The sequence below is a fragment of the Aulonocara stuartgranti genome (genome assembly GCF_965226115.1).
Source record: "Aulonocara stuartgranti genome assembly, chromosome: 4".
Lineage (NCBI taxonomy): Eukaryota > Metazoa > Chordata > Actinopteri > Cichliformes > Cichlidae > Aulonocara > Aulonocara stuartgranti.
In genome coordinates this window covers 32,014,444-32,036,790 of record NC_138942.1, presented here as the reverse complement: position 1 = coordinate 32,036,790, position 22,347 = coordinate 32,014,444, and the positions used below count along the sequence as shown (strand labels likewise).

The window sequence follows — 22,347 nt, the reverse complement described above, 5'->3', positions numbered from 1 at the left end:
TTTTTGTAGTCCACCATTTATCCATCACCTGTCATAAGCTCAATACAATTAAAGAGAATCACAAGACTTTTACACAATTTATTGTTTACACAACATGTATTAGGTTTACAGATGAAATGCTGCTTGGCTAAACTTTCTAATAAATTGTAATGACATAATAAACACACATCTTGCAGTAACTAGTATAACATTCCCAGTAAAATAGTGCATATAATAGTGATCAAAAGTTTGAAGTAATTTATAAATATCTTTAAACAAGTAGTCAAAATTAAGTAAGAGCCATTGCAAAGAAAATCCTTATATACAAACATACAGAACTTGAGTAAGTGGCTTTATGGCTTTATGTAACAGAAGAAGTTCCTTCTCTGCTGACAGTTTCTTATGCCATAGGATGCAGTCCCACTCTTCTCGAGGACGCCACAGAAGCCATTAGTCGGGCAGCTTGGAATATTTTCATATTGCATCTGTCCTCCACCCACCCACAGCCACTCACCAGCCAGGTTACACAGGCCCGTCCACACCTGACAACATTGAACAGAGAGACAATTGTAAACATGGTGTATGAGTTTCTCAGCAACACGAATAAGCTGTAGGAAACTGTCCAACCTCATCAGTGCTAGCTTGTTGTGCTTGTCATTACAGTCTAAATATAAAGCCCACTCTTTAAAAACATATTTAATAAAATCTAAAATGATGTAATAAATTTCCAGTTTTTACTTGGCGGAATAACCTTCTTATTTATTAGCTTAATTATTTATTAAATAAATCTTATTTATTTATTTAATTATCTCACAAACAAACTCAAATGAAAATATTTTTTTCGAAGGTCACTGATCCTGTCATTCAGGATCAGTGACCTTCGAAAAAATATTTTCATCAAAGGTCACTGATCCTGAATGACAGGATGCAGCACATGTTTTGCCTGTCACTGAGGCATGGATGTATTTGACTATATGGATACATCAACATGCAAAACTGGCTGGTAGAGGCTTGTAAAAGCAAAGTTAAATTTTGTAAGCCAGCTTTTAAAAGGTAAAAGCTCCTACTGATTCTGCTTTCCTAACTATTTGTTTTCCTTATATTTCAGTAACAACAACAAATATGCCATAAATGACAAACTGAAAACAGTTCAGTGATAAAATCACTAAAAATTATTATAATACAAGTTATGATGTGAGGAGCTTCATGCTGAGGTAAGGTCCTCTAAAGTTTGGATGGAGTCAGGACTGCAACATTCTGGCCCTCAAATTTAACCATAAGAAATGCGAAAATGCTAAATTTAAGTATGTGCTATGTTTTATTAAAATGAATAAAGATACAATGAGGGCAGACTCCCTTGCTAAGAAATTGGAGATACGTTTGGTAAAGGAATTCTGGAAAGACATGAAAACAATGAATAGTGTTAAGACTTCCTTACCAGCTAATATTGATGGTGTTGGTGGTCTGAGAAAATTACTTGAATGTGGCAGAAACATTACGGTGATCTATTTAACTCTTCTTTCTAATTAACCAAAAGTTCAATTTCTGCCGTGGATGAAATCGATAATAAGGAAGATGTAATGTCATGAATAGAAATTTATGATGCAATTAGAACATTAAAAGACAGTAAAGCACGTGGGATGGACACGATATCTGCTGAACATTTGAAACATTTGCTTGCTATTTGTTTCACAGGGTTCATAGTTCGTGTGATTCTCCCAGATTCAATTATTGCTGTCATGTTAGAAAAATAAACAGCAAGAATAATTATCGAGCTACAGCGTTATCTAGCATGTTATCCAAAGTCCTTGAAAATATCATTTTAAACACAAGTAAAAGTTTGTCCGATAACAGTTTGGGTTTAAATCTAAGTACAGATATGTGTATTTTTGCCCTGAAGGAAATCCTGGATCTGTTCCTTCCAAGCTGAGCGTGTGAGCAATCGTGCACTGCTGACACAGTCGCTGCACACAGAAAATTAGCGAAATAAAATAAATACTTGTATTTACTTTAATTCCAATTCAGGCTGGATTTTGTGTGTGTGTGTGTGTGTGTGTGTGTGTGTGTGTGTGTGTGTGTGTGTGTGTGTGTGTGTGTGTGTGCGCAGCGCAGATTTTCTGTGTGGGGAGACAGTGTCAGCAGTGCGTGATTGCTCACGCGCACTGCTTAGAGGGAACATAATTATGTGCTTAGTTGATGCCCCTAGTGATTGATGTGTAAATCATAGGTGTCAAACTCTGGTCCGCAGCCTAATTACATTTGGCCCGTGAAGCCATACCAAATTACTATTAGAGCTGGCCTACTGGTATTATACAGCTAATATATATATTGTTTAGTATTAAGCTTTGCTTGTTCCATATTCAGTTTTTCAGCAAAACGTGTTTGAGTCCATAAGAAAAGATTCATTCTTATATCTGAAGGAATAAATATATTTCAATAAATATTAACGTTAGCCCGCGACTTTGTTCCAGTTTTGAATTTTGGCCCACTGTGTATTTGAGTTTGACACCCCTGGTGTAAATCATGAAAAGCTAGTTTATAAGTTATACAGCAGAGGGGTTCCTAAATCTTGGGTAAGAATTCTGTCCTTCTGGTATGCTCATCAGTCTATGCGCATAAAATGAGGTAACTGCATGTCTGCCAAATTTTATGCAGGGAATGGGGTTAGACAGGGGAGTATTTATCTTTATTTTTTTTAATGTTTATATGGATAATTTCTCAAAGCTGTTAGATTACTGTGTGACAGGTTGTGTAGTTGATAAGACCATATTTAACCATTTGATATATGCAGATGAATTAGCGAGCTTCTCCCCATATAGTGCTGGCCCGAAGGCCTGTTCTCAATATGGTCTGGACTTTGATATTCATTATAATGCCACATGTATTTATTAAAATAAAAATTCCCGCTCGCCCCTGTGGGCGGTTTATCCTTCAAGCTCGGGTCCTCTACCAGATGCCCGGGAGCTTGAAGGTCCTGCGCAGTATCTTAGCTGTTCCCAGGACTGCGCTCTTCTGGACAGAGATCTCCGATGTTGTTCCCGGGATCTGCTGGAGCCACTCGCCTAGCTTGGGAGTCACTGCACCTAGTGTTCTGATTACCACGGGGACCACAGTCACCTTCACCCTCCACATCCTCTCGAGCTCTTCTCTGAGCCCTTGGTATTTCTCCAGCTTCTCGTGTTCCTTCTTCCTGATGTTGCTGTCATTCGGAACCGCTACATCGATCACTACGGCTGTCTTCTCATGTTTGTCTACCACCACTATGTCCGGTTGGTTAGCCACCACCATTTTGTTCGTCTGTATCTGAAAGTCCCACAGGATCTTAGCTCGGTCATTCTCCACCACGCTTGGGGGCATCTCCCATTTTGACCTCGGGACTTCCAGGTTATACTCGGCACAGATGTTCCTGTACACTATGCCAGCCACTTGGTTATGGCGTTCCAAGCTCCATATATATATATATATATATATATATATATATATATATATATATATATATATATATATATATATATATATATATATACATACATACATACATACACACACACACACACACACACACACACACACACACACACACACACACACATCCCATCCAGTGATTCCAAAAAGGCCAGGTGAGTACTCTGAACTGTGTTTCTGCCTTTTGGCACAAAGAACAGTCAGGGAAAACCCCACTGTGCACTTAGCCAACAAGTACCAAAACACAGAATCACAAAACAGAAACGTGTTGCTCTTTCATTAGCTGGGACCACATCCACATTTAGTTTTGACAATAGTGAATGAAGAATCATAAACTGATGCTGTGGTTTGAGGAAGGCCTCAGAGGGGCCTGGGAGCAGATCCGAGGCCGAGTAGATCTTCAAAGAAGGGATCCTTGTGAAGTAGTAATGATTGAGCGTTATGAAGGTTCAGGAGGCATGCATCGATGCAGAGCCGTGAGAGTAGTTTATGAGGTGTGGTCCTGCTCCTGAAATTCAGATAAATTATCTCCACTTTCAGTAAAAAGTGAAACCAAAGATACAAGAATGTCACAAGAAACCAGAACAGGACTTCTCAGCAGAGCCTTCAAAATAAAAAAATCTTCCAAATAATAAAATATCCTGGAATAAAGTCTGCACACAAATCTAATATATGAATTATATTTCTGCCTGGTTACATTATAACTGGTTTTCTAATTCCAATTTTGTTCATCACATGTATCATACTTTGCTGTATGAGCAACTTTGCTGCTCAGCGGTCTATTCACAGTGTATAATATTGCCCTCTGAATTTGTAACCTTTACATATTTCCCAGAGGACTAAGAACTTCAGTCACTGCATTTTATCTCTCAAAGCGTTTTTGTTCACAATCATAAAGCAGAACTGCAGTGATCTAAGCTAAACAGTCACATAGCTGTAAATAAAAGTCCTTTTTTGGATGTGGATATCACACACATACAACCAGCCCTCTATTCTGTGCCAGTGCTCGCCTACTGTGGAAAATTCATTTCCCACTCCTGTAATTCTGTGGTATGATTTCACATAATGTCACATGTTATGTGCTTGTTACTTCATGACTATAAGAAACAACAAAGTTTTCATTTTTCATTGGGTCTTCTCCTCTACAGCCCGGTTGGAAAGCTTCCCATTTGATCTCCTCACTGCTTCGTTCTTACCTCTGATCTCTCTCCTGTTGTCAGTGTAGAAGGTGCAAAGCTCCCTTCAGCTAGTATGTGGTGGTGGCTGCTTGGTCTATTCAGCTGCGTGCTGCTGGCGGTTATTGTCATTTTCTTTTTGATAGTGGGGCAACGCTACAAGGTATTTAGTGAGTCGTGCCTGAGACCACCCGGACCCCTTGTCGCTGACAGCAAACTCAGGGATGCCAGGCTGAAGAGAGGTAATGTATGCATGGGAGCAGTGCTCAATTTGGTGACTACTTGATGCTTAGTTTTTACTCAGTTTTTATTTAAGGAATGAGGAATTTGTAAAACTCTGCTAATCAAGACTTCTTACTTGTGCTAGTCATAATAAATCCTTAAAACTGAGAAGAAGTACTAATTTTCCTATTAATGTTGATAGTCAATGGATCAGTTTGTCAGTATTTTGGTTTATGAGCAACACCTGCAAATTTAAGATAAGACTTTGTTGATCCCACGACGAGGAAATTTGTGCGTTACCACAGCTCAAGTACAATGCCATTCCCTTTGACCTCAGCTGTAGTGTTAATTACACTAAACATTAAGCTTTTCGTTTAGTTACCACAGCTCAAATCACCAGTGTTTTCTTACATTTTCTTGTCATTTTTTAGCTTCTGAAGAAAATGTATTTTTAGAATAGAAAATAAATAATTTAATACACACAACTTCATAGCTGTTATTCATAAAGAATTTCATATTTACATGTAAATTGAAATTTTGTGTCAACCCCTATTTGTTTTTCTAGATCTAGCTATACAAACATCTGAAGTGGATCTTTCTGTGGAGGTTGCATTGCCATCAGAAACCTCTGTTTCTGTCTCGTGTGTCTAGAAACCCTCACAATCCTCCATCAGGCTGATTTGAAATGTTTCCCCCACAGGATTTCGTGTGGACCGTGTTCCTGCTGATCTGGACGCAGTGGTGATTGGCAGTGGCATAGGAGGTTTGACGGCAGCAGCACTTTTGTCCAAAGCTGGGAAGAAGGTTGTAGTTCTGGAGCAGCATGACCAAGCAGGAGGGTGCACACACACCTTCCAAAATAAAGGATTTGAGTTTGATGTGGGTAAGCTGCTGAAGGAAACACACACCAGTCCACAAAATAAAACTCACAACAATATATCTTTAAAACCGACAAGACAAACTGCTAAAATGCTCAAATTTATAGCTGGAGTTTTAAGCCTAATCTCATATGCTCTCTTGTTGAGTTCAACACATCTTAAAATTAGCTATGGTCAAATTTCACATTCATTTATATATTTTTTTTAAATCCAAATTTAAAATGATTAGAAAAATTAAATTTTATTTACTATCAGAACCATGAGGATTGTTATTCAGTAAAGTACATTACCATTAATAGGATGTTTTTCAAGAACAGGGTTTATGGCATGAACTTGTCAGTGGTGAATATTTCTGTCAACATTCGGCTGTGTGCAGGCAGGAGTTAGACCCAAAATGCAATCTCAGATATGAAGGATGAACTCAAAAACCACAGCTTTATTGCAGGCAAACGAAAAGGCATACAACACAAAACTAAACTAAACTGAGAAAGAATAAACTAAACTCGCCGGGAAACACACAGAGAAACACAGCCATGAGGGGAAAAAGCAACACTGACACAGCGAAACACAGGGCTTAAATACACTGGGGAATAATGAGGGGAATGAGACACAGGAGGAGAGCACAGCTTTGAGAAATCAGACATGACAAGAAGTGAAATTCAATACATTCATGTAGGACACAGACCTTCAAAGTAAAAGAGGAAATGTAACAATGAGATGCGGACTTGACTAGGGGATACAACTGACAGGGGAGACAGAGCAACTGAGAAGCACAGAGACCAAACATAAGGGAGGCACAGCGTACAAGGTTCAAGGTTCAAGGTTCTTTATTTGTCACATGCATAGTTATACAAGTATAACACACAGTGAAATGTAGCCTGACATGCTCCTCGACATGTGCAAAAATGGGGGGGGGGGTGTAGAGGAAGAACATTATATATATATATACAGACATATAGTATATACACTGGGTGAATGTGCAGTAGTAGCAGCAAGCAGGTGAATTCTGTACATTAATATGAATAGACATCTGACTATTTTACAGGATAGACAATATAAACATATTTAAAATTAAAGGAATTGAAATGTACATTGTGCCTTGGTTTAGTGTCTGGAAGAGTCCTGACTCAGTCAATTATAGATGATGTGAGAGGGCGGGTGTGTGTGTTTAGGGCACGGATGGCTTGGGGATAGAAGCTCCTCTTGAGTCTCTCTGTCCTTGCCCGGAAGATGCGGAACCTTCTACCACATTGCAGAAGTTGGAACAGTTTGTTGCCAGGATGGGACGGGTCCTTCAGTATCTGCGCTGCTCTAGTCCGGTATCTCCTGGTGTAGGTGTCCTGAAGCGGGGGGAGAGCAATCCTGCAGCAGCGTTCTGCTGTACGGATCACTCTCTGGAGAGCTTTTTGGTCCTTCACACAGCTGTTCCCAAACCACGATGTCATGTTCTGTGTGAGGATGCTCTCCACAGCGCCTGTATAGAAAATCCTGAGGATCTTTGGAGAGACCCTGAACTTCCTCAGTTGTCGTAGGTGATACAGGCGCTGCCTAGCCTTTTTGGTCTGGACCTGAATGTGGGCAGCCCATGTCAGGTCTGAGGAGATGTGGACACCAAGATACTTGAAGGACTGCACCCTCTCCACTGGAGCTCCATTGATGATGATGGGCTTGTAGTCTCTGTGCTGACCCCTTCTGAAGTCCACCACCAGCTCCTTGGTCTTGCTGACGTTCAGCTGGAGGTGGTTGTCCTGGCACCACGATGCCAGATTCTTCACTTCATCCATGTAGGCCGCCTCATCGTTGTTGGAGATGGCACCCAACACCACTGTGTCGTCAGCAAACTTCACAATGGTGTTGGAGCCATGGGTGGCCACACAGTCTGAAGTGTAGAGGGAGTAGAGCAGTGGCGAGAGGACACATCCCTGAGGTGCTCCTGTGTTGATGGTGATGCTGTTGGAGAAGCACCTGCCCACCCTCACCACCTGAGTTCTGCCAGTGAGGAAGTCCAACACCCATGCACACAGACGGCTGTTAAGTCCCAGATCCCTCAGCTTTGTGAACAGTCTGCAGGGCACTATTGTGTTAAACGCTGAACTGTAATCAACAAACAGCATTCGCACATAGTTACCCTGTTTCTTGTCCACGTGGCTGAGAGTGGTGTGTAGGACGTGGGCGATGGCATCCTCTGTGGATCTGTTGGATCTGTAGGCGAACTGCAGCGGATCTGTGGTGTCTGGGATGGAGGAGGAGATGATGTTCTTCAGCAGCCTCTCAAACACCTTCATTACTACCGAGGTCAGTGCAACTGGCCGGTAATCGTTCAGGGATTAGTACAGAATGGTGTACGTCAGTTTAATGCTGGGTGGTGCTGCAATAGTAACTATCCTCGGTCAGAAGGAGAGGCTGACATCCAGGGATTAGATTACCACAGGTGGAGTTTATTGGCGGTCAGATGGATGGTACAGGGAGGTATGGCATACAGTAGGAGGATGTGGAGAGGTGATATGGTGTGGTTTCTATGATTAAGAACAGGGTATGCATTACAACATGAATACAGATTAAAGATTAAGAAAACTGGCAACAAATTCCTCCACTACAAATCAGTCTGATACCACTTCTTACAGGGTTCAGGTTTACTAAGGCACTACCCAAAAGGCGCCACAAGAGGGCACTCCAACACAAGAGATGACCTATTTACACTGATGCACTTAGTAAACAGCCCCTACTTAGCCACTACATAATACAGTGATATTACAGTATACAAATTCACATAAATTGACAGAGGGAACAAACAAAGCTGTAACAAGCCCAAAACAATCAAATAACTGGGCTGCCATAGCTAACACTAACTAGCACATATACTAAAGGTAACTAAAACCAATACACACAAGTAGCAGTGTAACCATCTTAAGCATGGAACATTAACTCACGTTTATGTGACGCACACCATTCCCAACAAATACAGGATGGGCTATTTGCTTCCCTTCCAAGCAGCTCTCTCCTCAATCGTTAGCCCAGGAACAAACGAAGACCATCTAGCTCAGAAGTCCCATGAATCCCATCACTGCCCAGAGGCTGCTGGGTAATGTAGTTCACACTAACACAGGCTTTTCTACACACAGACAACAATAAATACTGGGATAGATTACAAACACACAAAACACTGGGTCACACCCAGGACCCTGACAATTTCCAAGTATATTATGCACACAGGGATGTTTACATAATTTAATATTATTTATCTGAAACTTGTTACATGTTGTGAATGAATGGAAATAAATAATAATAGAGATCCCAATTTGAGAATTCATCTTGTTATAGAGACCAAAAATGTCAAAACTAGTGCTGTCAGCGTTAATCTGGTTAAAATGACATTAATGCCATAACTGCATTAATGCTGCAAATCTCCGTTAGCTAGTTAACGCGGATCGCCCCGTGCATGGAGCTGCACTGCGTCAACGCGTTAGCACAGTTAGCTTGTTAACGTGTGTTGCGTAATCAGTTTTACCCCGGTTCTTTTTATTCCTCGAGCATCCAGAGATGGCACCGGACTCATTTTCACAAAACCTTTATTCATCTTTATTCATCTTTACTCATCTTTACTCATCTTCATTTACCCTCATTTAAGCATGCATCTTCTAGAAGGGAAGACTTGCCAGGCCAGTGCCCCTCTGCAAAATCTACACTCCTTTGTCTGTGAAATACAGTTTTGTAGGGGCGACCCTATCATAAAAACCCCCACGGTGTGCTGCAAACTCTGTGTCTGTATCTATGTGCACGAGCACATGAATGCCTACATGTGCGCGTTCCCGCGTGTCTATGTGAGTGCTCGTGTGTGACTGTGTACGCATACCTGTGTGTATGTGTGTGCACATGAGTGAGTGTGCGTGTGGATGTGTGTGCGTGACAGTTAAAACACTGTGGGTTTAGGTGACTCCCTAGAGGTCATAAAACCCATCTCCCTTCCAGACCACAGTTATCCAGTTACAAATGTTGAGACCCCCACCCAAACATCCTCTGGGGAAATTCCACTCAGCATTAACTCCTCTCTGTTTTACTTTCACAGTTCAAGTGGGGGAGGGGTCTCCTACAATCTACTCCTAAGTTCACGACACAGTGAGGCCTTTATTATATTAAGGGCAGTGTCTCTACAATAGTTCTACATTCTAGGTTAACACATTTCTAAACTCTAAAATAAGCTAAACATTCTACACGTGTTAACGCTGTGCAGCCCCCGCTTTAATGGTTATGGAGTTAACGTCATTTTAACGAGATTAACGCTGACAGCACTAGTCAAAATATATTTAATTGCTTTAAACATTCATGACACATAATTCAGTCCAAGTAGATTAAACATGTTTATTTAATGTATGGGCAGTGTTGGGAAAGGTTACTTTTAAAATGTATTCCATTACAGATTACAGAATACATGCCCCAAAATGCATTTTGTAACGTATTCCGTTACGTTACTCAATGAGAGTAACGTATTCTGAATACTTTGGATTACTTAATATATTGTCATGCTTTTTACAACTACATGAATGTGATTTATTACTGTTACTTAAGGTCCACAGCTCCGAACCGTAGTAAAGGGACCTCTGGCTAATACGTCGGGTTCCGTGTCGGGCTCGTAGCCGAAAAATAGCTTTACTTTGTTGTCTGGGTCAAGTTTGCTTGCGAGAGACAGAGAGAGGTGAGAGACGGCGAGAGGCGTTGAAAGACTGCTCCAACGGAACTTATTGTTTCGGAGAAAACATGAACACGGGTACAGTCGAGTCTTAATAGCGTACTTACAACTAGGCTCGTCAGGCACTCTTCTTGGCTGCAGTGGTTATTATTATATTTACATGCTTCCATCTCCTGTTTCTCGGTGACAGCTCATACTTTTCCACTCTCATTTTTCTCCCTCCTCGGGCTCACAGACAAATAACAGGTATGGCAGTCCCTGCAGCACGGACTACACTGCCCATGAGGCTACATTCTTTAGGGTAGCGTTCTGCCTATTGCCTTCATATTAAATCATTTTAAAAAATATTTCTTCACATCATTATGAGACACAAGATTGAGACAAAGGCATTAGAGCCTCTTAATGCGTGTTTTTTGGGGGTTTCCACTGGCGTGGAATTACCAAAAATAGAGAGGGTGTAGCCCAACATATGAAACAGGAAAATACCTCTGTGTATTATACATGTTGTGGCTAGCTCAGACAAGGAGGAGACAGAGGTGTCATTTAGTCTTGCTTCCCCGAGTTGCCAGGGATCACAGCCGTTCATTTTCCAACAGAAACGCACGGCCGATAACCCAACTGCTCGGCATGGCTTAGCACAGACCTTCCCAAAGTGTGGGGCCCGCCCCCGGGGGGGCGCGCAGAGCCATTGCAGGGGGGGGCGCAGAATGAAAAGGGGGGAGAAAAAAACAAAACGCTTAGACACTGCTAGCACAGGGTGCCCACAGAAACACAAAGCAGGAGATGAAGCATCACTGAATATGTTTCCAAACCAACTTCATTCTAAGCCAAAGACTAGAAAATATGGTGAAGCATATCTGCCCTTTGGTTTCACCTGCACAAGTGCCAAGGTAGGTCTCCCCTGCAGAATTGGTTTTCCCTGTGTCAGCAGCGCTGGGCTGTTCAAATCGCGGACAAACAGGATCCTACAGTTGTTTATGTTTTTAAACCCATTTTGCACAGAGAGGCATTTTTTGAAAAATGTATTGATAGCAATGTTGAATATTATTACACATGAAAAAAAAAACTACATGTAAAATAATTACACGTGAGGCCTCTGCCTTTCTAAATCAAGGGACAGTAACATGCCGTCTGTATGTAAGTGTGTAAAACCTGCAGATAGTCAGATTAACAGTCGTTTGTCTCTATCTGTTATTCTGCAATTTATCTCATGTAAAAAAAATAACGTGCATACAGCGTGACGTGAGAAAGGCACATACCTTTGACATTAAGTGACCAACTCTGTATTCCTCGTCCACACGTAAACGCAAAAAATGAGTTTAAAAAAATCTCCGTTTTCGGTGATTCGAAACGCCGTTTACGTGTGGACGAAACAGCTGCGTTTTCAAAAATATCCATGTAGGTGTGGACGTAGCGTAAAAGAGTTAGTAGTTTATTTTATTACTACCTGTAATTTTTTGCAGATTACTTGTATTTGCTTAATTGTTTACGAAATGTTACGAAAAGGTGTGAAATAAACCGAAATGGAGCTAAATATGGGTGTGTGTGGTTGGAGGATGTGTTTGTGCGTGCGCGCGCGCGAGAAGGGGGGGGGGGGGGGGGCACGAACATTTTTCTTGTAAAACAAGGGGGGCCCAGCAAAAAAAAGTTTGGGAACCACTGGCTTAGCACAACAACAACAACAACAACAACAAAAAGGCGCTCTCTCACCCAGGAAACACACAGTTGCAGAGAGAGCGTGTCATCCTGTAACCATGGCAACTGTAACACTGCCCCTGGAACAACAGAACATAGCTGTCAAACAAAACCCAAACAGTCCTGACCCGCGACAATATGAAACAGGAAAATACCGCCGTGTAATCCATTTATTTCAACAAAGTAACTGTATTCTGAATACCACCTTTTTAAACGTTAACTGTAACAGAATACAGTTACTCATATTTTGTATTTTAAATACGTAACGGCGGTACATGTATTAAGTTACTCCCCAACACTGTGTATGGGTGATGTAACCCATTATGCAGTACTATCCATTTTATGACTGCACAGTTACTTGATTCCTTTATCGTGAAATTCTTAAGAAACCCTTAAAAACTGGTTCATCTAAATGTGAGAGATTAATTTGGTTTCACTGCTTGTGCTTTCTTTCTTTTTTGTTTGTTTACATTTTTGAAAAAATGCACAAGTGAATTTAAACCCATTATGTTACCACCAGGTATCCATTACCTGGGTCAGCTTCATGAGAACAGCTTGTTGAAGGTTGCTTTGGATCAGATCACAGAGGGACAGCTGCAGTTTGCAAGGCTGGAGCAGCACTTTGATACAGTGATCCTAGGTCAGCATGACCAGCGCAGGTAGATCAGATTTTGTTACTTGTTTCAGTATCCCTGACTTTCGTTAACTTTTTTGCCAACTTTCTATTGCAAATGAAACAAACTGGATTTCCCACCTTTAGTGCCACATCTTTCCTCACTTTCATCATAAATCTTCCAATCTCCCATCATTCTCAGGGAGTACCATGTCCATGCAGGGAAGACTGAAATGGCAGTCAGCCTAAAGAATCAGTTTCCAGGAGAAGAAGAAGCCATTGATGAATTAATGAGACTGATGAAGGTAAAAAGGGACAGAAGCAAGGGTAATCATAAGGAAGTGGATGCCTCAAAAAGAAGGGTGCAGGGATTATGCAATGGACTAGTATATTAAAATGTAAGGCATAAGCAAAAAATAAAAAAACCCTCAAACATCTTGCAGCAGGAATTTTAGCTTTCCTTGTGATATCAAGACTATCACCTTGTTTTACAGGCACCGCTTCAAAGAGGATCAAATGCTTGCTTGTCCACTGGATATGTACTTCTCAAAAAAGGAACAAGAGACTCTAGGAAATCTAATTCAAACTACTATTTTTTCTGTTTTATCTGTTTCATTCAGTTCCTAACAACTTACCCTGTCCATATCAATACAAAAAATCCAGCATGAGTTTTTTCCATTGAGCTCTATTTTGTTTGCAGTACTTACTTGTTTACACACATGCAACTGTATACATGTCCAACAATGTGATGAATCAGCTAAACAGAATGGGTTGTAGCTTAAAATAGTGGATACTTATTAGAAGCCAAAAATCTCCAATTAACTGATCCAGTTCCAGAAATACAATCAGTATAGCAATCTGTTATCAGATGACCAGTTCTGCTCTTCCCCGATGAACTTGGAAGAATTGCTCAATAGATTTTGGCACCTTAACAGTAAAACCGTTGAACTGCACTTGTATTATAAATGGTGCCAGATAAGTAAAGCGTAGATAGGGCTCTCATTAATAAATATGACTGTGTGCTCTCTTACAGCTTGGTTCACAGAGGACGCCACTTATTGCCATGTTGAAGATCGTTCCGTACTGGTTGGTTAACTTTCTCATCCGGACTGGCCTATTACATTGGATATCTTCAGTGTTTCGTCTTGCAACAACCAGCCATTCAGAATTAATATCCCACCTCACACAGAGCAAGGACTTGCAGGCACTTTCTGCATACCTGTTCTATGGTGCTGGACACACACAAAGGCATATTGCCACTCAGATCAGACGGTACATTGTCTTCATGGTTCTGTTTCATCTTCTTCTCTTGAAGGCGTCCCTCCTAAAGACTCCAGCTTTCTCATTAATGCCCTCCTCCTTCACCACTACAAGCGTGGTGCATACTATCCACGCGGGGGCGCAAGTGAATTTGCCTTTCACATCATCCCAGTCATTCAGCAAGCAGGTGGTGCAGTCCTAGTCAGGGCTCCAGTGCAACGCATCCTTCTCAACGAACAGGGGAAGGCATATGGTGAGTGGGACAGGGGGAGAGAAAATAACTTCATATTTCATGTTTAATTTCTTGACAAATTCTTTGAGGACAGTCTGATGGCTTGTTGTGGGTCTAGCCGAGTGTCCAAATGGACACAGCCTGAATTACTAACTTGTATGACTGCACAATGTATTCAAAGTATACTAAGTTTGCTGAATGTTTTCTGTTGCAAACTACAGCAGATCTTTTGCAATATTAAATGTCAACCTGTCAGTATATGCTATATGGGCAAAAGTACTGGGATATCTACACATTAAACCCACAGCAGCTCACCTATGGAAACTCAAGCCATGAAGCTCCTGAAGCACAGTTTCTGAGTTGATTGTAATGCCAGAAGAACTTTGCAGTGACTAATTCAGCAGAGTTTTATGCATTATTATACATCTCAGTGACCATACTCTGCAATTTATATGGTCACTTCATAGCTTAGTTACTGTAGTTCCAAAACTCCTCCACTTTGCAAAAATCCCAAGTACAGTTGATTGTGGAATATCTAGGAGGAAAGAAATTTCATGAAATGGCTTGGCATCCCATTACAGTACCATGCTCTAATTCACTGAGCTCTTCAGAACAACACATTCTTAATCTTACTGCACAAAACCGCAACAACCAGTGAGACAAACTTATTTGTCAGACCAGATTATTAAAAGTAAGGCAGTTATCTCTGTTTACTTAGTGGTTACAGATAGTAAAATGAGGTGGCAATTAGTGGCAAATGTTTTGCTGGTAGAATTTTAGTCACCTTAGATATTAGGTCATTGGTAGTAAATTTGTAATGTCATGATGGTTTTAGACTGGATAACTTTATTGATAAATTTCTTTGTCTTGAAATTAATGTCTCAGGTTATCTGAAGTTTGGATTTACTGTTTTTCCAAAGCAACTCTACATTATCTGAGAAACAGGAGCAAGTGTGATCCAATGTCCAAAAACGATATCTCCACCAAGTAATAATATCAGGATAACACTTTGTATCTTTCAGGTGTGGTGGTTCTTAAAGGACAAAAAGAGATAGAGGTTCTTGCCCCTGCTGTAATTTCAAATGCTGGAATCTTCAACACCTTCCAGAAGTTTCTACCTCACAATATACAAGAAAAACCAGGTAACAGTCGATGTGTTGCACTTGTTTTTGATTTTAATTTGATATGAGTGTCATGCATTTCCTGAAGTGTCTTTTGCCCTCTAAAGATTCTATATGTTTTCTGTTGTATAGAGATCCAGTCATTGTTGAGTATGGTACATCATGGCATGGGTTCCTTTTTGGTCTTTGTTGGTCTGGATGGAACCAAAGAGGAGCTAGGCATTGTTTCCAATAACTTCTGGATGTATAAAGACAATGACTTGGACTCACTGTAGGTTTTCCTCTCTTCTTTCATTCCTTCATCTCTTTGTAGTTTATCTTTATTTCTACTTGTAACTTCTATCTGATTTCTTGTCAAAGGAGCTTGCAAAGAAAAGCGTCTGGACTTCTTTAAGTTGCTTGAAGACGTTTCACCTCTCATCCGAGAAGCTTCTTCAGTTCTAAGGTCAAATGGTGGAGAGTCCCAGATATAAACCTAGTGGGAGTGACCCCCCACAGAGGGACAAAAGGACCCCCTGATGATCCTCTAATCGCCTGAGCCAAGGTGTGAAACTGGGTGTGGGTCCCAATCAGCCAGAGTTTCGGGTGTGTTCATTGTGAAACCTGGCCCCACCTTATCATGCGAATTCCTGAGGTCAGATGGCCCAGGATGTGAGTGGGCGTTAAGGCGTCTGGGAAGGGATCTCAGAACTGGATTATAGATGGCAGAGAGTTGGTGTCGTAAACCCCCGCCTCTGTTCAAAGATGGTCGCTCACAGTGAACATAGATGGCTTCTTTCACTCCTCTTTCAAACCATCTGTCCTCTTTGTCCAAAATGTGAACATTGGCATCCTCGAAAGAGTGTCCTTTATCCTTAAGATGCAGATGGACTGCTGAGTCTTGTCCTGTGGAGGTGGCTCTTCTGTGTTGTGCCATGCGCTTGTGAAGTGGCTGTTTGGTCTCTCCAATGTAGAGGTCTGGGCATTCCTCGCTGCACTGTACAGCATACACCACATTGTTTCAGACCCAGCAACACGCTCAGACAGAAACTGGTTCACCCGAAAGACAAAACGCCAAAACACAAACTTAACAATGTGGTGTATGCTGTAAGTCCAGACGCTTTTCTTTGCAAGCTCCTTTGACTACGATGACCTGGATGACTGAGAACCTTCACAGACATATCCGATTTCTTCTAAAATCTAGTCAAAAATTGTATCTGGGTCTATACTTTTTTGTCATTCTAGTGTTCCATCTAAATATTTCCATGTTTATGTGTTTTATAATAATAATAATAATAATAATAATAATAATAATTCAACCCTATCTTATCACCATTGCAGTGTATTTAACATTTAATGGATTGAATTAACAAATTTTCTTTTGTGTCTTTGTACAAAACATTGTGTGAGAAGCATGGAGCAGTATTCATCTCTAAGCAGAGAGCAGGTTTTGGGAAACATTCCCATGATGTTTATCACTTTTCCGTCTGCTAAAGATCCAACAGCCAGCATCAGACATCCAGGTAATGCACATTTGCATGGACAAAATTCACCTGTGCATCTTTGATGCACCACTCTGACTGTTTGACAGTAGTACAGTACCCTTTATTCTTCTTCCTATCTCTTCACAGGTAAGTCCTGTATGACTTTGTTAACCATGGCACGCTATGAATGGTTTGAGGAATGGGAGGGGACCAAGCTTGGGAAACGGGGACAGGACTACGTGGATCTGAAGAACAGTATGGCCCAAGAGCTGCTGGAATGGGCACTAACCATCTTCCCTCATCTGCGAGACAAGGTGTGTGTAGATACTTGTGAATGTGTTCATGGTCTGCACAGACAATGTATTCTGATTGATTCATTAATGATCTAAATTTGATTTATCACATTTAGTCAAATTATGCAATTAACTTAATCTGTTTGCAAACTAAGCTAACGTGCATTACTCAACAGTTTTCTGTTCAAAAGTTGCTTTTTAGTCAGGGTTAGTTTTTTTTTTTTTTAACTGTTTAGGGTTAAAAATGGACTTGTAGAGGTGCTGAAAATCACTGAAAAGGCTTGAATTTGAACCCTGTGACATCTAACCCCTCATGGGAGAATTCTCATCTATGCTTTGAAGAAATTTAAAGAAAAAAAAAGACTTTGTCATTGTTAGCTCCATGTTCTCAGCTCATTGTCATCCTTTTCAAGCTGGAAAGTCCAAAAATGTTCCGGCTTCCATCACTTGTCATATGTATGCTTTTGTCGTTTTACAACAGAACTGCTCTGAGTTTTTTTAATGTCCACAATTTAACTGTCAAAAAGCAACACTAACATCTCTGTATATTTCATTATCCGCTCAACTTGTACAACAGCTAGTTGAAATTTCACAGTCCCAAACTCTATTGATAAATCCTCTATTAATTTACACGTGTATGTTTTTCAGGTAGTAATGGTAGATGCTGCAACCCCTCTAACAAACGTCCACTATTTGGGTGCTCCAAGAGGTGAGATGTATGGAGCTGAACACAACCTGGAGCGCTTCAAGCCAGAAGTGATTGCTAAGACACGACCACAGACTCCCATCAGCGGTCTCTATTTAACAGGTGATTCTCATTCCCCCAGCCATATCTACACTTACTAAGATTCTCACTCACACAGTGACAATAATTCATCTTTGTCACAGCCTTTTAAGAAACAAAAGAAAAATACTCCAAGAAAAGGCCATGGGTGGTAACCGGTAGTTTGTTTCTGAATGCACTTCCTTGATTCTTTGAAAAACATATGTTGTTTATTTCTTATATAAATATGAACCAAAAATCAACCAAATAATTTCTTACAACTTAGATGTAAATGAAAGTTTATTATAATTACACTTTTAATATATATAATTATTTAATATAATTCCACAAGTTCAAAAAGTGGTTAAAAAAAGGCCGTTTAAAACCCTCCTGTCGTCTTACTGGACCTTTGATAAACAAAATAGATTTCCACCGCACCCCACAGTGTTCTCTTAAGCTCTTAATTAATGGGAGGTTCCAAAAGTTACCACAGTAATGAAAATTTTTCCAAAATTAAAAATGTAATTACAGATTTAAAAAGCAAACTAGCTTAAGTATATTCTTACTATAACAATAATGGCTAAAAAAGTATGATTCCCAAGAATTTAACAAAAATGGCCCCAACAATCTTACTCTACAAACTCACCCATATGGAAAAGAAATAGTAAAAACTTATATGATTTACTCATGAAAGTGGCCACTTTCCCATTACTTTCATACATTGTTTTAGTAAGTATCCAAAACATACAAGTTTCATTATATAATTTTTCAAGGGATCTTATATCTGTTTTCACTCTTGTATGCTTTTCATACAAGTTTCACACAAGACAGATACAAACTTGATAAGATTTATATATATCTTTTCCATATGGGCAACTACAAACTAGTTCTTTGAGTATATGCAAACTCTGAGTGCAATGATTTCCTGATGTTTCTGTGTGTGTTCAGGTCAGGACGTATTTTGCAATGGCATGGCTGGAGCTCTTCACGGTGGACTGCTTTGTGCGTCAGCTGTCCTCAATCAGATCCTCTACATTGACCTTCTAGCCCTGAAGACCCGCCTCAAACGCAATCAGAGTAGTCACAAATTAACCTGGTAGCTGTGGTGGAGTCTGTGTTCTTCTCGAGTACATAAAATTTCACGTCTCGAGATAAGATTTAATGCTTTTTATGATATATATCTTTGGATAGTTTCCAGTCATGCTGTAAGGTTAGCTGAATTAAATGTGTAAACAAATGTGTGAGTGATGAATACAAATCTGCACGTCCACCACCATAACTGCTTCTGCTGTAGCTGTTCTTGGATTCTTTAAAAGTGATAAAGACATTTTAAACCTGCTGCCAAATGTCACCTTCATTCACTTTTCATTGAGCTTTCATTTAAAGAAAACCTCACCAGTTGCATGTGAGATGCCTGCAATAAACCATTACAGTGATACCTTTAATAAACAGTTAAGCTATTCATTTACAAGTCTTTTTATTGACATGCTGCAGCTTCCCAGGAATCACCAGATTCTTCCGACCGCTCCCTTTAGGGGTCACCACAGTTGATCTATTCTAACATCCTCTTCTGAAACATTAATCTTCTGCATGTCCTCCTTTACTACACCCATGAATCTTCTCTGTGGTCTTTACCTGAAAACTTCACATTCAGAATCTGTTGTCCAGACTATCGCAACCTCTCCTCTCCAACTTTATCTCCAAACCACAAAACTAGAGCTGCTCCTTCAATACTCATTTTTTATCCATCCTGGTCACTCATCATATTATCCTCGTGGGACAAATCAAATCTACAGCCCGCACTATAAGTTTATGTACTTGAATTGGAAGGGGTAAAAAACACAATAAGGTTGATGGCAATAAGAACATTAATGCCACAGAGCCATTAATCAAGTTATTAGCACCACATGTTATTAGAACCACATTTTAATGGTGCCACATGCCCCCATGTGGCACCATTAAAAGGATATTGAATTAATTATTAGCAATTCAGGTTTGTAATGTACCTCAATTATCAATGTCAGAGTGTAGAAAACCCTAAAACATCCTGGGATCTTGAGGGGATTGCTGTTGGAGCTATATAAAAGTGAACTGATTTAAACTGAAAGAGCTTGCAGTCATATTACATATATCTACTAATATTTGTAAAATACAACAAGCACATTAACCGATGATTTTCTATAATAAGGGCACAGCTGTTAATACAGCTACATGACAATGCGTAAAGGGTACAAACAAACACACAGAGAGATGCATAAATTGCTGGTTTTACCAATTTATTTAACATTTTACAGATCTGTGTTCAGTGCAGGTTTTCCAAGAAGCCAGAGAAGCATCATTCAAAGCAAATATCAGTGATTAACCACATGAAGCTGAACAATCAAACTAGCTTAGACAACTAGCACAAAATCACTCTGAAAAAGTAGATTTACCACTGGAAAGTTATTTGCAGTTTTTCTTTACTTGCACCTTAACTGAAGCTGTGATGCCTTTTGACATTGTGGCCATGATGGTAACACTTTCACTTTTGTATGTGAGATTGGGGCCTTTGGCTGGGCCTCTGACAAATGTTGTGCCTGAGTTTTTGGACATCTCATGAAAGAGATCTCGGTTACACTCTGTGCCAATATCAAAGACTCCCAATCCACATTGATTTGGCTTCTGTTTTAATGGCACCTTGGACATGATGGCAATTTTTGCAGCTGCCTCTTTGGAAGAACTATTGCAAAGATCATAAGTGATGATGCTCACTGCTCCTTTAAGTCTGGATGGACGCTTGACAAACTGAGCCTCCCCTTCAGCAGATAGTTGAATGGTAGGTGGGAAGGGAATGGCGTAGCATCCACTCTTTGTGTGCACACTACACAGGAAAATACATCTCCATGAGAACATGTTTTAAAAATAGGGCAATATTTGAAGTCCAGCACTTTTTAACAACTCACCAGGGGTTACAAAGAGAATAAGTGGAACACTCATTCTTTATCTGTACAGTGTATGCACGATCTGTTGGCAGTGCCCCGGCAATACCTTGACCAATGCCAAACACATTCCCGATAATATCTGGTGCATCTACGACATTTTCCATCTCTGCAGTTTACCTGGTCAAAAAAAAAAAAATCCTTCACTTATTATTTTCTTCCTAATTGACAGTGTAAGACTGAGTTCATAGTCCATTGCCTTTAATACACTACTTTAAGCAGATGATGACTTTAGATGAGTGTTAATGAATATATTTATGTCATTTTACACTTTGTACTGCGAGAGAGTGCGAGCATCCAGCAAGCTTATAACATCCTTGGCACTTCCAGTAATAATCTCTGATTGTTTGTCAATAATCAGAGATAATTACTGCATTATTATTAGCACATACTTTAAGCAGTGATGTTTAGCTTGCATGTGAGCTACCTGGTAGCATACCATTTGACAGGACAAAACAATGACTACCATCTAATAAATAAGGACACGGAAAAAGCCTGCAAGGCGAGTTATAGCAGTAACATGATTCACCATCTGGCGCAAAGCCAACTGTCAACATATGGATAAACAATAGAAGGTCTGCAAAATGAATCAAAGCTTACTGAGAACTTACTCATTGATTTAATATGTAATCTGCAGGAACTTGAACTCATACAGAAACATTTCTATCTTGCACATCATTTTTATTTTTAGGTAAATGTTTTTCTGTTTCCTGCAAGAAAAATGTGTTTGTTAAATTCCAGTACATAATACTGTACAAGTACAAGTAAAATTTCCTTTTACAATGCCCACATCCTAAACACATGACAAATAACCTTTATAACTTAAGAGGTAATGCATTTTTTTTTTTGCCTTGAACATGAGTAATTGTCTGTAATGTCACTAAATCTTCTAATTTCAACAATTTCAATTTTATAAACAGATCATTTGTATGTTCTCTATATTTAACATTATGAACCATTCATACCATTTTCTACTGTAGCAAGCATAGGGGTTTTATATTACTCGCATATGTATTCTCCCACACTTCAGCACAATAACTGAGGTAGTAGAAAATTAGTGAGAAATATAAAATACATATTAATCTATACCTATACCTAAAATATAAATATTTTTAACCATCTTTTTTCTAACATGTTAAATATGAGATTTACATATTTGCAAAATACAGAAACAATGGTGATAAAGTTGAACAGTATAAAATGATTAATAAATAGCTGTATGCATGTTCAAAGTCTTTTTTATTATTTTATGTATAAAATATAAGAATTTTTAAATATCACAACTTTCAGATAACACATAACTGTTTGGTGACGGTTGTAGGAGTAGTAGTAGCCATAGTCATATAGGCTATTTACTATACACAGTATGGACACAGTAACCTAATTAAAATTGATGATGATTTTGAGCTGTTGTTCTGGACTGGTCTGTGTCTTCATTCTCCCATTTTCCCTCTTTGTGTGCGGACGTGTATGTGCTGGCCTATGCACATTGTCGGGAACAGTGGAGTTTCCCACCTTCAGGC

General features: G+C 39.8%; 1 protein-coding gene across 1 annotated transcript; it reads left to right on the top strand.

The window, feature by feature from the left end:
- The first annotated feature begins 4,572 nt into the window (after positions 1 to 4,572).
- On the top strand, positions 4,573 to 19,310 carry LOC309704686 (all-trans-retinol 13,14-reductase-like). Its single transcript, XM_082530042.1, has 12 exons — positions 4,573 to 4,861; positions 5,542 to 5,724; positions 12,622 to 12,760; positions 12,917 to 13,019; positions 13,748 to 13,943; positions 14,030 to 14,227; positions 15,229 to 15,348; positions 15,460 to 15,598; positions 16,720 to 16,829; positions 16,938 to 17,104; positions 17,732 to 17,891; positions 18,795 to 19,310. The coding sequence occupies exons 1-12, from the start codon at positions 4,696 to 4,698 to the stop codon at positions 18,944 to 18,946; spliced, it is 1,833 nt and encodes a 610-aa protein (XP_082386168.1). The 5' UTR covers positions 4,573 to 4,695; the 3' UTR covers positions 18,947 to 19,310.
- The last annotated feature ends 3,037 nt before the right edge of the window (positions 19,311 to 22,347 follow it).